The sequence below is a fragment of the Fistularia commersonii genome, chromosome 26 (genome assembly GCF_037954325.1).
Source record: "Fistularia commersonii isolate RoL2024-O1a breed Wild chromosome 26, RoL_Fcom_v1.0, whole genome shotgun sequence".
In the NCBI taxonomy this organism is placed as follows: domain Eukaryota; kingdom Metazoa; phylum Chordata; class Actinopteri; order Syngnathiformes; family Fistulariidae; genus Fistularia; species Fistularia commersonii.
The window spans coordinates 11996794-12011219 of record NC_141309.1 but is presented as its reverse complement, the minus strand read 5'-3'; the positions used below and the strand labels follow the sequence as shown (position 1 = coordinate 12011219).

The following is a 14426-nucleotide window of genomic DNA, read 5'->3' as shown; positions in this document are numbered from 1 at the left end:
TTATACCCCTACAACTGAATTGTAGGGGTATAATGGGCATTTCTATTGACAGATATACATGCAGGTAAATATCAAAGGGCATCATTTCTTCTCACCATCTCTGGACATTCCCAGAGCAAGACATTTCTGCAGACGACAGTGTTGGCATCGGTTGCGATTTGTTCTGTCAATGAGGCAGTTCCTCTGGCGTGGGCACGAATAGGATGCATTATTTTGCTGACTCCTTCTGAAGAAACCCTGTTAACACATCAACGGCGAGGACAAAAACACTTGTCAAGAACAGCATAAAACGGACAACTTGTGCTTTTATGTTGTAGTCGGTTATATCTTACCTTACATCCCTCGCAGGTAATGACGCCGTAATGGATACCTGATGATTTGTCCCCGCAAATTTTGCATGGTATAACTTCGATTTGGGCTGCAAAAAATAAAACAAAATGGTTGAAAGATCCTCCACTTTAGTTGTGGCACAATTTCCCAGAACCGTCATTCATTTTCACAGATTTTTCGAGCTCCATCGCTGTGTGCGTGCGTGTGTGTGTGTGTGTCTGCAACTTCACAAGAGTGTCTGGACATCAAGGACTGTATATGTGAACACATGAAGAGCTACACACCACTGCACATAGATGACAAAACAGCATGTGCTTTGTGTGTTTCACTTAAAGCAGAGACGCCTCCAGGTCAGAACAGCTGCCCATAATGAGAAAAGATATTACATCACTGAAAGACCACACTCGCTCTTTGACTCTGTCCTCTTTCCTTTAATGCACAGACCTCTGCAACGTCTTGAGCGATGCACTCAATATCGGACTTCATCTTTATCACTCCGTTCACTAATATGATTAATTATCATTTGTAAAATGCTACTCACTGTGTATAGGCAGGTCCATGTACCGACGCAATCAAAGGCACAGAAAAAGAAGAATGGAGGATATTTCAATCAACCATGCAGAGGCACTTGTTGCTGATGTTATTCAAGCAACTGTCCATAGCACATAGAGCGAGGAGGCTGCAGTTGCTGTTCTGTGATAGATCAATGAAGAGGTAGGTAGGTATGTCTGCTGAGATGGCACACTCCATAAAGAGATTAGCCAATCCATCTAATCCTAAATTATTTCCCAACGAGCGGGTTCTGCTGAGCACCTGCTAAGCCACAGCTGAAATAGCCATTCACCTGTAATCTCCTTGCATAGTGCTGCATGCAAAAAAATCCCCAAGTTTTACTAACTTCACAAGAAGTTAATCAATTAACAAAATATACAGCCAGGGTGTAAAAAAAATTCTATTTTCCACATTTGCATGGATAGTGACTTATTGGTTCAAATACAGAACTAATAAAAAACTACATGTGCTGTTGGAGCTCAGAATAGTTGATCAAAATTATTTAAGTAATTTATGTTTCTTCCCGTGTTCTTGGATGCTTATATATATGCATGGGAACTAAAGAGCATCTATGTATCTATATTACTATATTACTATGTATCTATGTCTACATATATATATGTATATATATATGTATATATATGTATATATATGTATATATATACACACACACACACTTATATACATATATATATATATATTCACGATTCAAAGAGTCAAAGCGTTCATTGTCACATGTACAGTGTAGAAACGTGGTTCCCTGTACGGTTAATTTGCATTTGGATATGTGCTAGTGCCTGGCAGTCATAAGGATGTCATATATGTATGTATGTATGTATGTATGTATGTATGTCTGTATGTATGTATGTATGTATGTATCTATCTATCTATCTATCTATCTATCTATCTATCTATCTATCTATCTATCTATCTATCTATCTATCTATCTATCTATCTATCTATCTATCTATCTATCTGAATGCACGCGCATGCACGCGCACAAACATTTACTGTTGGTTATAGTTGTGTATAAACCTGACAATATGGAGCGATTTAACATATTTATTTTCATAACATAAATGTGAGACAGTGAAGTGAGACAGTGAGTATGCAGTATATATAATTGGATAATCCCATATGAGGATCAACGCTGATCAGGTACAGACAGTGACGTGGATATCTTGCACTATGAGGAGTTCATTGGTTCACACTAAAAAAACTTCTTATATTTTGAATAAAACACGATTCTCCAAAAGATTCTGTCCACCAATATAGAATCCCTGCTTTAATGCGTTCCCTTCATGTGCATCTAAAAAACTTCTAAAACAAACAGAACAATAATGGATATTGCCAAAACAGCCATTTCTTTTATCAGTTTAAATGTCTGCCCCCTATTTAATGACAAATTACAATCTAATGAGTCCCTAATGGCCACTCTTACAGCACAAAAATGCCAGTGACTTTAGACAACCTTATTTTTATGGTTGTCACTGAAGATGCAAATCGTTCTCTATAACGTTTCTCACTATGGAACACATTATCACTCAAAGCCGACAAGAGGTCAATGTGTTTCTTCATGATTGATGACTATAAATTAATTAGTACCAGGTAAAGGACTGAGCTACACAGATTTGGACTGAATGCTCAATGCAAAAAAGCTCAAGCTGTGAGTTGTAGTAATGCTCAACACCTGACCCAATTCTACTGATTTCTGCCCAACTGGCACTAAACTGGGTCAGAGTGGAGCACTGGACTGGGACGATACATAGACTACACATTTACAGAGCTGTCAATGAACATGCTATTTATAGTCCGTAAAACAGGTCAGTCTTGCCCGGGACCAAACTGTTAACAACAGACCACATATGAGCCGTAAACAGAAGACGACGGTCCATCAGCAATAAGTCTCATCTACTTTGTTCTTTGGTCTTTGCAATCCTCTTACTTTTACTGTTGTTACCATTCATCACATTAGGTTTGTTCAGCCCACACTGGCTGCTGTGATGTGGATATACATACTTAATATATCTGTTGATTTTTACAAATACAGTTTTTCCACCCAAGAGGAGGGTGTGTTATGGTTCTCTCCGGTGATTACATTATATGTTCGGAGTCTTTTTATCCCATGGGAGATTGTATTCCTCTTTGTAGCACATAATTATGCCCAAAGGAGCATGGGCGTGTGGGCATGTGCATTGTTTTAGTGCGCCTTTCTGAGTATTTGTGTTTCAGACAGGGTTTCACTGAATGTTTCACAAATAAAGAGACAGAGAAATTGAAGTATGTGAACATGCCTGTGTGTCTGTGAATGTTGGCGTGGGCGTGTTCATTGTTGAAAGTGTGTGTATATCTGCGTGTGTGTGTGTTTGTGTGTGTGTATGTGTGTGTTGTGCTCATTGCCAGCGGGGACTGTCAGGTAGGATATAGAGAGATGGTCATGACAGCATTGCTGTTGCCAGGGTGACCACCCACTCATTGCACTCGTCTGGCTGTCACAGCAATGATATGCTAAGCTGTCACACTCTTAAAGGAAGTGATGTCACTGTTTGGCCATGCTGCCCTCTCTCCGCAGTGGAGGCTTGCAGAATTGTTTCAAAAAGAATTCCCATTTCTTCAACTATCAAACAATGCATTATTGCCTTCTTGCTTTACTTCAACTGAAGTGGCAGATTATAACAGATTAAAGTTTTTTTTTTGTATCTCTTAGGTGTTGCTTAAAGGAAGCTCTGTCCTTGTTTTCAAAGTTAGAATGCATACTTTTTTGTGTATTTTATGTGATAGCTTCACATTTGAGACCGAAGCTTACTTTCGGTGAAGACAATTTGTTACGCGCGGCAGAACGTCAGAGCGAAGAATCTTATAGAGGATTGTTTCCTCTGCTTTGCTCAAATGACAGTCATCCTCAACGAAAACCCTATAGGAAAAATAGCCAGTCATAGCTCTTGCCACGAGCGTCTTGTCATTGACAGAGGTAGGGAGGACTTGGCCCGGTCTGGATGAATGAGTGACAGTTTTCTGAGCCAGTGGAAACATAAGTGCTATCCCTGGGTGGTTATGTAAGAGCAGGACTGCAACACTGGCGATTCCTCAGCTGAAAGGAGGATAAGGCTCAATCTCATAGGATAGGAAAATGAAAGCTAAAGACAACAGGAAAGGGACTTTGGAGATAACAAGGCCTAGATAGTTAGAGCATTTGCTACAGTAGTGGTAGTTTGCACATGTGTATATGTGCGTAGCAGAACGTGGCCATGAGGTCTTTACAGCGCCGGCACGTGTGTTATGATAATTGATTTTTAATGAAGTTAGGATCTCCTGTGTATTTCCTGGGTTGCCCCTCTCTTTAAATAGAGCCCTAATTATCTACATTGCACTGCAGAAAAAATTAACAGTCCAGAACCAATATCTTCAATATACTTCATCTAAAGTACATAAGTGGCTCACTCTCAGGACTATAAATAGAGTTAAATTACGAATATACATGCACTCGGAGACATATAATGGTATGAACATACTAAATATGGCTCCATATGCAGGCTCTTAATGTAACAGCAAATCAAGTCCACTAGGTGTTGCTCTACATGTTCATTATTTGTGTTCCTATGTGTTATGCACATGTATATATTGGCGTCAAGTGGAGTCTCTAACTAAAACACCCCGATGCGCACCCAAAATAAGGTGCGCTGACACGTCTGCATACTCTGCGTGCAGGTGCTGCAGTATCTCAACTTATTGAAACACAATTGAAACCACTTTCCCCCATAACTTTTGCCAGTGTAAGATACTCTGGAAAGGCAAAAAAAAAAACTCCTACTGAAGTCCCAAGGGTTGATTTGTTAGGATGAATGTGGGTGGTGTCTCCTTCATTAAAAATATTCATAGCTTCTTTCCAGCTAGCTAGATATCTTCTGGGAAAATGAAGGAGATCAGCACTTTACCCCCCACCATCCTTGTTAAATTTGAACAAGTCTGGAGCTGGTCTTAGATGTCTACACACTGTGAATTATGCTATCACTGTTCGCCATCCATTCCACTTCAGTGTGTTTGACTTCCTCATATGTCTCTGAGTGTTACTCCTTGCTGTAAGTGGCTGTGTGACTTGGAAATCATTTTAGTTTCTGTATTTCATGATCTATTTCCATCTTGCGCTATAACTCTGTCTTCTTTGGCTCAGAGCTTAGAGAGGAACAAGCGTTTTTTTTTTTTTTTTCCCCTGCCAATGATGAAAACACCAAGGAAACTTCTGGTGGCATGATCGCTGACTGAATCAACACACACAGCTGGGAATAGTGCATAGCTGTGCTACTTGGGTTATCTCCCCGGTGTCTTCTCTTATGTTTTCACATCGTATTGTCCTATTAAAATCAATGAATGCTGCCACTGCCTATGGATTCAAATGGACTTTTGTCACACGCTGTCACATTTTCTCTTTCCTGACTGCTTTTATTTTCTCTAACATCTAAGGCCATATTGAGGAGTGTTGGACTTTTTGCTCTACTTATTAAAATTATATCAGTGGTTTTCATCTCTCTTCCACACAGCCCATTCTCTTCTTTCTCTTTGTGACTCATAAATCAGTGAATTTACAAAGATTACTGACCACCCTGGGAATGTGGTATATCAAATCTATCTCATCTCATACTAGACATTAGTGCAATACCTGAATTCATACAAATTCATAGACAATAATGATAAAATCAAGAAATAGATATTTTTATATGACAAAATGGGCAAAATATCTTAAATAGCCGGCACAAACACATCTTGGTCAAAAGTATTACATCCTGAAATTGGCAAATATGAAAAAAGTTAAAACACGGATTCTGACACTTTAATTTCAGTTCAGTTCAGTCTGGTTCACACTGGATTTTCTGCTCACCGGAGTGGAAAGATGAAGTAAACATGTCAGTTAAAATGTTTAATGTTCCCATTATTGTATGAGCAAACCGAAAGCATCGCTCTTGTCCGATCAATGTCTTCTTTCATTGTGTTAGTGACAACTTGTAAACAACTTTAATGACCTCATTTCCAGTAGTAATCCTCCCACACTAAAACATCCAGGCTTGATCTGGTCAATAAATCTTGCTGAGTTAATTTGATTCTCCATCATTGTTACAACACGCCCTGTACCAGTTGAGTTTCTGTACTGTCCGCCTTGTATTACAGTAATACTTGTATCGCCGTGCAGCGGGAATATCTCCCCTCCCCCCTCTTCATCCCTTGTGCTAAGCATGTCTTTGTCCACTCAGTAATATAGACGGTCACACTGTTGCTGTATGAGCATACGCGCTACTACCCCCAGCCTCCACTTTTTCCCATCACTATATCGTCATCACACGCACACATGCGTGCGCGACAGTCAAAAAAAGAGTCTTGCCCTCCCCCCATGCTGTATGTCAGAGGGCATGAGCTTGTCCAGCTTGCCATGTGGCCACAAAGCACTCTGGGTAATTGCTCAGATAGCAGGTCTGGGATCAGCTGCAATTTGTTCATCGAATATTATGCTGCAGTGTGATTGGACTCCATGGAGAGGGAACAGAAGGGGGCCACTGGCTGCCATCCAGTGCATCGATTCACATGCACACACACATGCACACACACATGCGGCATGTTCAGACATGCTACGATGAATAAATTACTGAATACTGCTTTTGAAAATGCAGACATTTTTGTATGATTTCAAAGCTTGCCCCCCCTCTACCCCCAACATGCACGCTTACACACTTACAGTCTCCCATGCAGTGCATGTGTCCTCAGATGGACAGGAGTGGAAGGAGGCGTGGGAAAAAATCCACAGGGTAAACCCAAAGTCTGCCTGAAACATAAGCATGTACACACAAAACACACATACACACACACATGTGCACACACAGTCTGCCCATCTGCCCTCACAGATCTGCCTCTCATGGTCACTGTACACACACACATACGTACATATGCACACAAAGGGGTATGCTCACACACTCAAACCCCCTGGGTGACCTGTAGGACCCTGGTAGCCTTTGACCTTTCCTTAAGGAATGAGAGAGTGCATCAGAGTGGAAATAATGAGTCCAAGTGTGAGAGGTCTGCATCTGGTCATTATCATCCTAAAATCAGCCATGAGAATGCACACACACTTTGAGGCGTATTTTCTGAAGCAAACATGGTAATACATAGAAAATCACTCACAGAGAGCACTTTAGACTCTATTCTGTGTGTATCTCACTCTCACACATTACTTTTTTGTGGTCTTGAAGTTACAAACATACACAGAATTCAATATACACGTCACACACACTGGCTTCATACCATTTTTCCATGCTGTAGTGAGAAAATAACAGTTTGTTGATCATGTCCTTATCCTCCTATAATGCTCCTCCTCTTATGGTGTGTCTCTTGAACCTAATTGTAGATGACAGTGTGTGTATGTATGGATGTATGTATGTGTGTGTGTCTGTGTGTGTGTGTGTGTGTGTGTGTGTGTGTGTGTGTGTGATTTTGAGGGGGAGGGGAGAGGGGAAAAGGTGGCAATGCCTGCGAGCTGCTATAAAAAGGTTAAAGATAGTAATAGAATGAGAGGGACACCCACTGGTGAGATGGGCAGAAAATTGCTCGGGATTTTTAAATGAGGTGTAGAGAAATTTGACAACTGTTTAGGTTAAGCTACATCATTTTTACTGTTAGTGCAACATCAGTCAGATATGGTCAGCAAACTAGGACATCAACAGTCGGCTGTATCAATATTAATAAAGAGGGAAATATTCAGTGTGAAAATCGAGTTAGCAGAAAGTAGACATCCTTGTCTGTGCAAATACCTGAGTGCATCCTTCAGAAATACTGTATTATTGTAAAATAAGGAGAAATATAACTCTTTCCTTTTTAAAATACTTCATACATCAACTCAATCATTTTATTTTAAGTACATTATATTTTAGACAAACATTGCTTCATGCAACCACTTTTATTTTAAAAACATATGCTTTGCCATCAAAAGCTGAATACTGAACCAATAAATTTGATCAGGAGGTAAATGTGGTTATTACATCTGTTTATAGCAGATTTATTTCCGATGTGGTGTGCGCCTGACAGAAGACTTTCAGTATATATATGTGATGAAAAATGTCTGAATTAAAGCAATGCAGACAAGAGAACTTTGGCAAGGCCAGAATGAAAAATTTCAGGGATCCAAACATTTATATTGCAACTGATAATGTTGACACTGCAGTTAACTACAACTCAAACAAAACGTTCTTCAAGCGCCGCTTGTGGGCTTATATATTCCTTCGAGTAAAACTGGCTGCTTGCTGGAGAGTGAACACAAGCATATGAATGAGTGCCCATTTGAGCCGATGTGTGTTTTAAAGGGTTTGAATGTATGTGTGTGTTCCTGTTTAAGTGAGCTAGCATGCATGTGTGTGTCCTCTCCCAGGGATGGCCGCTAATAGCTTGCCTCAGGCAACAATTTAACTCAGTCTAACAAGGTTCTCCCCAAAGTGGCCCCAGGGGCATCTCTCACAGAGGCAAATTGATCACAAAGACTGCCACACAGCTCAGCTCTGCCCAGCAGCTCTGTATTTCACCTGCTCTCTCTGTCTCTCCCTCTATCTCTGTCTCTCTCGCTCTCTCGGTATCTCTAGTGGGATGATTTAACAGAATACATTATGAACATTAAATCTGAGTCGAGAGCGCAAAGGCAACGGCAGTCTTCGTTTCATTATTGCATTCTCTTTGTAAATGACAAGAGATATAACGTCAACTGCCCCGGCGTGCGTCCTCAGCAGAGGATGTTGACCGAAGTGTCAGCTGACGTTCCCGCAAACACACGGGTTAAAAGAGGTAACTCAGGTTTGGAGAGGCAAAAAAAAGAGCAAGAGTGGGGGTGGGGGGGTAGAGAGAAAGAAGATGGACCTAATAAGAGTCTCCTCAATGAGATTAAGAGCACTAAAACAGGCTAATCTTTGTCATTAAGAAAAGATGCAGTTGGCTCGGATTCAGGCTTATTGTTGCCAATGCGTGCGATGCACCTGCCAAAAGCAAGACACCTTCCCTGAGTGTAAGCATTTTACAACGTGAGCAAAGATTTCGGATAGATTATGGACTGACAGTATGTCGTTTATAGTTGTATGTGACCGTGGAAAAACAAACGCTGTCACGTCATGCAAAACAGCTCATTGCAATGTCAAGAGTTTGATTTCAGTCATTTATTCGATTTTCTTTTTCACCATGGCAAAATATCAGGGCTGCTGTGTTGTTTCAAATATTCTAATGATTCAAATGAACAGATATGCAAATGAATTTGAGGCCAGAATGTTAAACTGATACACACCTACAATATATGGACTAATCTGATTTGTGGGGTTAGATAAGTCTTCTCGGTGGTTTGCAAATGTGGACTTTGGATGCCTCTATTATGGGTGCAAGTATTATTCATTGCTAAAGGCAGCTACAGTATGAAAGTGTAATCTGAGGACAGGAGTGTTTGCGCCCCTGTGTGTCTTCGAGTGTGTGTGTGAGTGTGGATGTGTGTATATCATAAACTGGTGATGTGTATAAAAGTTGCCACCTCTTTCACTTTCCTTTTTGCACACAGGCACACTTTATTCTCAAGGAATCACACATGCAAGATTGTGTTAATATATAACTGTTGAGCCTTTTCTCATCTCCCTGAAATACCCCCTTTCCTTTCTTTTGAATTTATTTCCTGCTCTTCAAGGTGCCGCTCTTTAATTTTCACGCGCAGGGTGAGTAAAACAAAGTAGAAAACATACAGAGAAAGCTTTATTAGACGCTGATTAACAGAACAAAATACCGTTTCACGCGTGCTTCGTCTTTTGTTTTACTTTTGTTGTAGCTAGGTCTCCTGTTTGCTAAATACTGCTGAAATCTGAGATGAGATGAACACGACCTTTGACTTTAGACTATCAAGATTCCACGGCATAATACACAACATGAAAATGATTAAAAGGCAACATAAAAACTCTTCCTCAAATCATTTCCATAGGATTGTTTTTTTTCTTTCTAAAAGCTATTCATTCAATCATGTTTCTGCATTTAACAAGCGCAGTCAGCGTCGTCTTCTATTATTTTTTTCTTCCGTCTAAATAGGAGGAAAATGTGAATATTGAATATCTTTGTACCTCCATTGAGACATGCTGCCTTCATGGATCAGTGAAACTTGCAAGACAGAAGGAGCTGTCAGAGGACTCGATGACTTCAAGGCAGATTTAGAATTTAGGAGTGGTTCAGGCTGAAATCCCTCCCGGCAAAGATAAAGTGGAGACACAAACCCAAGCGTGCCGTATAGCCCACGCATTGTGTGTATAAAGATTAAAAAAGGGAGACTGGAGAAAAAGGGGAAAAACTGTACGCCTAAACTCCCCCAGACTGCTGCAAAGCGATAAAACCAACACAGAGTTCATGCTGAGCACATGCTAAACAAACACGGGCTATGATAGTGGCTCAGTGGGACCAAAGAACTGCCATCCAGGCCACACACACACACACACACACACACACATGGCCCAGTGGGATGTTTGTAGTAGCTACCCAGAAAAAAAAAAGGTCAGTGATACGGTCTACGTGAGAATCAAACTGTGGGTATCTGTAAGGCAGGTGTATTGACAGTGGGATATGAGTCCTGGGTAAGTGTGTTGCAACACCACCCTTGTGGTACCACAGTCAGTAGGGCTGTGTTGAGGGATTAACAGTGTGGCCTGCATGGGCTTGGGGTAATCTCTCCTCTCTTCTTACATAACACCGAGCCATTAGTCAGCACAAACACACAATCAACAAGACCAAGCTCAACAACGAAGCATACATGCCCCAATCACACTACAGACCGGAGGCTCTCTGAGGACAGATCGCCGGTATCGCTTCAGATGAAAGAAAAAAAAGAAGAATACAGCTAATGACAAGAAAAATGGAAAACTGTGCAAAAAGTGACCCTGCTGTTTGTGAGTCGGGACGGTCCAACTGGCTGTGCTCCTAGTCCGGCTCCTTCATCACTTGCGAAGTATATCAGCTCACACTCTCATGTAAAGTGCGATCAACTTTTGATGAAACAATATTCAACAAATTGGTGTTTTATTACTAAAAATATTCATATCCTTGCCTTTATTTTACGACATGACTTTGACTTTTTCTTTGCTATTATGCTTGCTACTATAACAAAGAAGTGTCCACCCTGAGGACTGATAAATTACCCTCTCGCCCAAAAATATATTTATTCATATTACGTAGTATCAAAATGCAGACACGTTTCACCACATGATGAATATTTAGAAGAGGCATTTTAGCAAAGCAACATCAAAAAAAAGGTTCTTCAAAATTACCATTAGTTAGGAGTTCATTCTTAAAGGCTTGAAAACGAAAGATTAAAAAAAAATGACATCCAAGTAATGTGTCATAGATTTATCTAAACAGACTGCTTCCGTTGACTTTGACAAAAAATTGATCTTGGGATGCTTTAGAATCGGACAATCGATGCCCACAAAAGCTTCCAAAGCACAGCAGGATGGGACTAATTCTATTGGCATGAGGCCGTCATGCGTAGTATTGGACTTGTTTTTTTTTTTTTTCTTTTTTTTACTGACGCACTCATTGTTTGTGTGTCGAACACAAGAGGGAAATATGCAAACCGCTATTTTTGGTGGAACCTCCGATGAGTTGTGTCACCGTGGATCTCAGGTGTACTGTGTTTGGGGCCCCTGCCCTTCCCTTCATCATCACCTTTCTACTACATTGTTCTTGCACTCTCTTTTTCTGTTATCCTATCTTTTCCCATGGTAGAATACGGGATATGTGATTGACACTTATCACTAACACAGTAGATCCAAAGGAAGTCTGAGCGCTCCCACCCAGTGCATTGCTGAACTTCCTGACCCGGGAATGTCTAGTTGGTTTACAATCTCGCTATTACCAATTCACATATTAAGACACAAGGATCATTGTTTAAATAGAAGACTACCGGCAAAACAAGTAAACATCTGCGTTGCTGCCAGGTTTTTACTTATAGATTGCTACTTCCTTTTGTAAATTAGCACATTAGATTGTTACAATGTGGAAGAGACAATAGTTTTTTTAATTACGAGGGCTGACTCAAAGATCTGAATCATGTGAATATTTACTGTTTTCCAAAAAAGGTATAATATATATTGCTATTATTGTTATCATTATTATTATTGTTATCATCCACACTTTCTGTGGATCAAGATGCACTTTGTTATGCAACTCAAGCATTGTGTTTCAGAAAAAAAAACACAACAGCTCAGTATCATGTTACTGCTGAAGATACATAAATAATTATCCTGTTTACAACATCCCACCCAGCTATGAGGAGTGAAAAAAACAGCGCAAAACCAGATTTTCTGAAAGTCCGAAAAATCACTGACAATATTCCGCCTGATATTTCGCTGTATTTTTTTTTCCCCAGACGGTGGGGTGTCCTCATCTTCGGTCAGAACTTCATCAGTTATGGCTATTGTTAAATGATAATTACCACAACTCATGAGGGCCCTTTATTTTTTTATAACCTTGTGGTTGTGTGCACATTTCTCTGTAAGGGCAGCCGAAACTCTCTCTCTCTCTCTCTCTCTCTCTCTCTCTCTCTCTACCACACACACACACACACACACACTCAAACACAGGTTGAGTGGGGGGTTCGCGGCCCACACTGATTTAATTCCATCTGACAAAACCCTTTGGGGCGTGCAGAGGGAGAGAGCAAGATGGAGAGAGAGGGAGAGAGAGGGAAAGAGAGGGGTGAGAGAGACGCTACAGGGGCCTCTTCTGCCAACCACGGCTGTAAAGTGAAAGCTGGAGCTTTCGGTTTACCCCCCAAAGCCTCTCATGCACGAGAGTGGTCATGAGGCCTGTTAAAAAGTGGATAAAATACAAGGTGCATAACCAGGAGTTTGGCCTGTGATAACAGAGGAGGAGGATGGAGGGGAGAGTTTGGCCTTCTCTGTTTCCTCTTTTTTTTTTTTTTTTTTCTTGCCTGGTATTTGATAGCCTGAAGCTGAGGAAGCAAAAAGCTAAATATGACTTTCATCCACTAAAAAAAAAAAAAAAAAAGGAAAACAGATGAAAGCAGAAACTGTCAGTAACCCATCGTGAGTAATTTTTTTTTAGATTATTATAATAATATTCTTTCGAAAGTACATTATAGAATTCACGATAATAACGACTGGGTATAAAAAGAAAAAATCAGCAGTAACATGTGCGGTTAGACACTTTTGAAAACCAATTCGCATGTAAAGATTAACTCAAGACTCAATTAGAAAAGTCATTTAAATGTCTTTTTTTTTTGATTTGGTGATGCACTGCGCATTCGGTAATCCATGTTTGTTGTCGAGAAAATTAAACATACAATCTATAAAAGTTTTTGACAGCCTGCTTTTAGATAATTCGCTGTATCCCTTTCACTTGCAGCTGAACTGCCGGCGCTCTGACAAGGTTTTTTTTATATTTGCGGGTTCACGGACTGATAAGCCCACAATTTGAACTTCGAGGTCTTCTCGTTGAACGACTGTTGCGACACGACGTGCACAAAAACGCGCAAGAGATCACATCCATGAGAAATAAATCTCATAATTCTGACTGCAGACACGCCGGGGAAGAGGATGGTTGGGGGGGGGGGGGAACGCAAATGGAAAATGAAATCCAACGGAAGAGGGACGGCGGAATGTCAACCTGGGTGTGCGTGTGCGTGTGCGCGAAGTGGGACGACGTTGACGTTGATTTTTTTTAACGTTCGCGGTGACGAGATGCGGCGCGCTCAACGGAAATGGGTTAGTGGAGCGGGCGGTGAAGTGAAACATCCGGTAAAAAGTTTCTTGCCCCACCGATGAAACGAGCAAAAGCTTTCTTCCAGGACGCGGAAGCGACGCTCAGGTCGGGAATCGAACATTGTGCGCCACTTTTAATTCCCTATTCCCTTTTTACGCGTGCGCTCTCGGGAAAAACCTGCGGGCCGGCGGGGATCCCGGTGAACTTAACGCTCGCCGTGCGAGGATGCGCAAAGGCAGGATCGCATCAAAAACTCTTCATTTAAGGTCTTTCCAAAAGTGAGAAAAAACAACTTTCAAGTCTAGAGGCCGAGATAAACCCTGCCATGTCTTTAAGTGTGTGTGTGTGTGCGTGTGTGTGTGTGTGTGAAGCGGGAAGCGGGCAGTTGGATGGGTCTTACCTCGCATGGTGTTGGCGTTGCTGGAGCTGATGTTGCGACTCGCTTCCCAAAGCAGCAGTCATGAAGAAACAAACATAAACACTCTAAAAAAGGGGGAGGGGGCGATGCGCGCTCACGTGTGTGTGTATGTGTGTGTGTGTGTGAGGCGGAGGGGGGGTAGGTGGGCGGGTTGGTGATGGTGGTGGTGCGGGATCCTCGGTTTAAAAATAACAACAACAACAACGAAAACAGTGCTGGAGATCTGCGTCGACGTCCACTGGCTGCCCCGATCGAAGGCGTCTGTGCGCTAAAAGCATCCCAGAGCAGGGCGCAGGGAGGCGGGCTGAGGTCGGTCGGTGTGTCGGTCGCTGCGCTCTGTGCGTGTGCTCGCCTTTCTCAT

At 41.4% G+C, this 14426-nt stretch overlaps 1 protein-coding gene across 2 annotated transcripts in view; it reads right to left on the bottom strand.

The window, feature by feature from the left end:
- The window catches only part of rorb (RAR-related orphan receptor B), a 22614-nt gene extending 8188 nt beyond the window's left edge, over positions 1 to 14426 (bottom strand). Inside the window, exons 1-3 of one of the 2 annotated variants that reach the window (XM_086173891.1) lie at positions 14048 to 14426; positions 333 to 418; positions 96 to 237 (exon numbers count right to left, since the gene is read on the bottom strand). In XM_086173891.1, coding sequence (XP_086030017.1) covers positions 96 to 237; positions 333 to 418; positions 14048 to 14054 — 235 coding nt within the window. In that variant the 5' untranslated portion in view covers positions 14055 to 14426. Of the gene's footprint in view, positions 1 to 95; positions 238 to 332; positions 419 to 871; positions 998 to 14047 lie in introns of those variants that run through there. The other variant, XM_086173890.1, reaches the window with a different exon arrangement.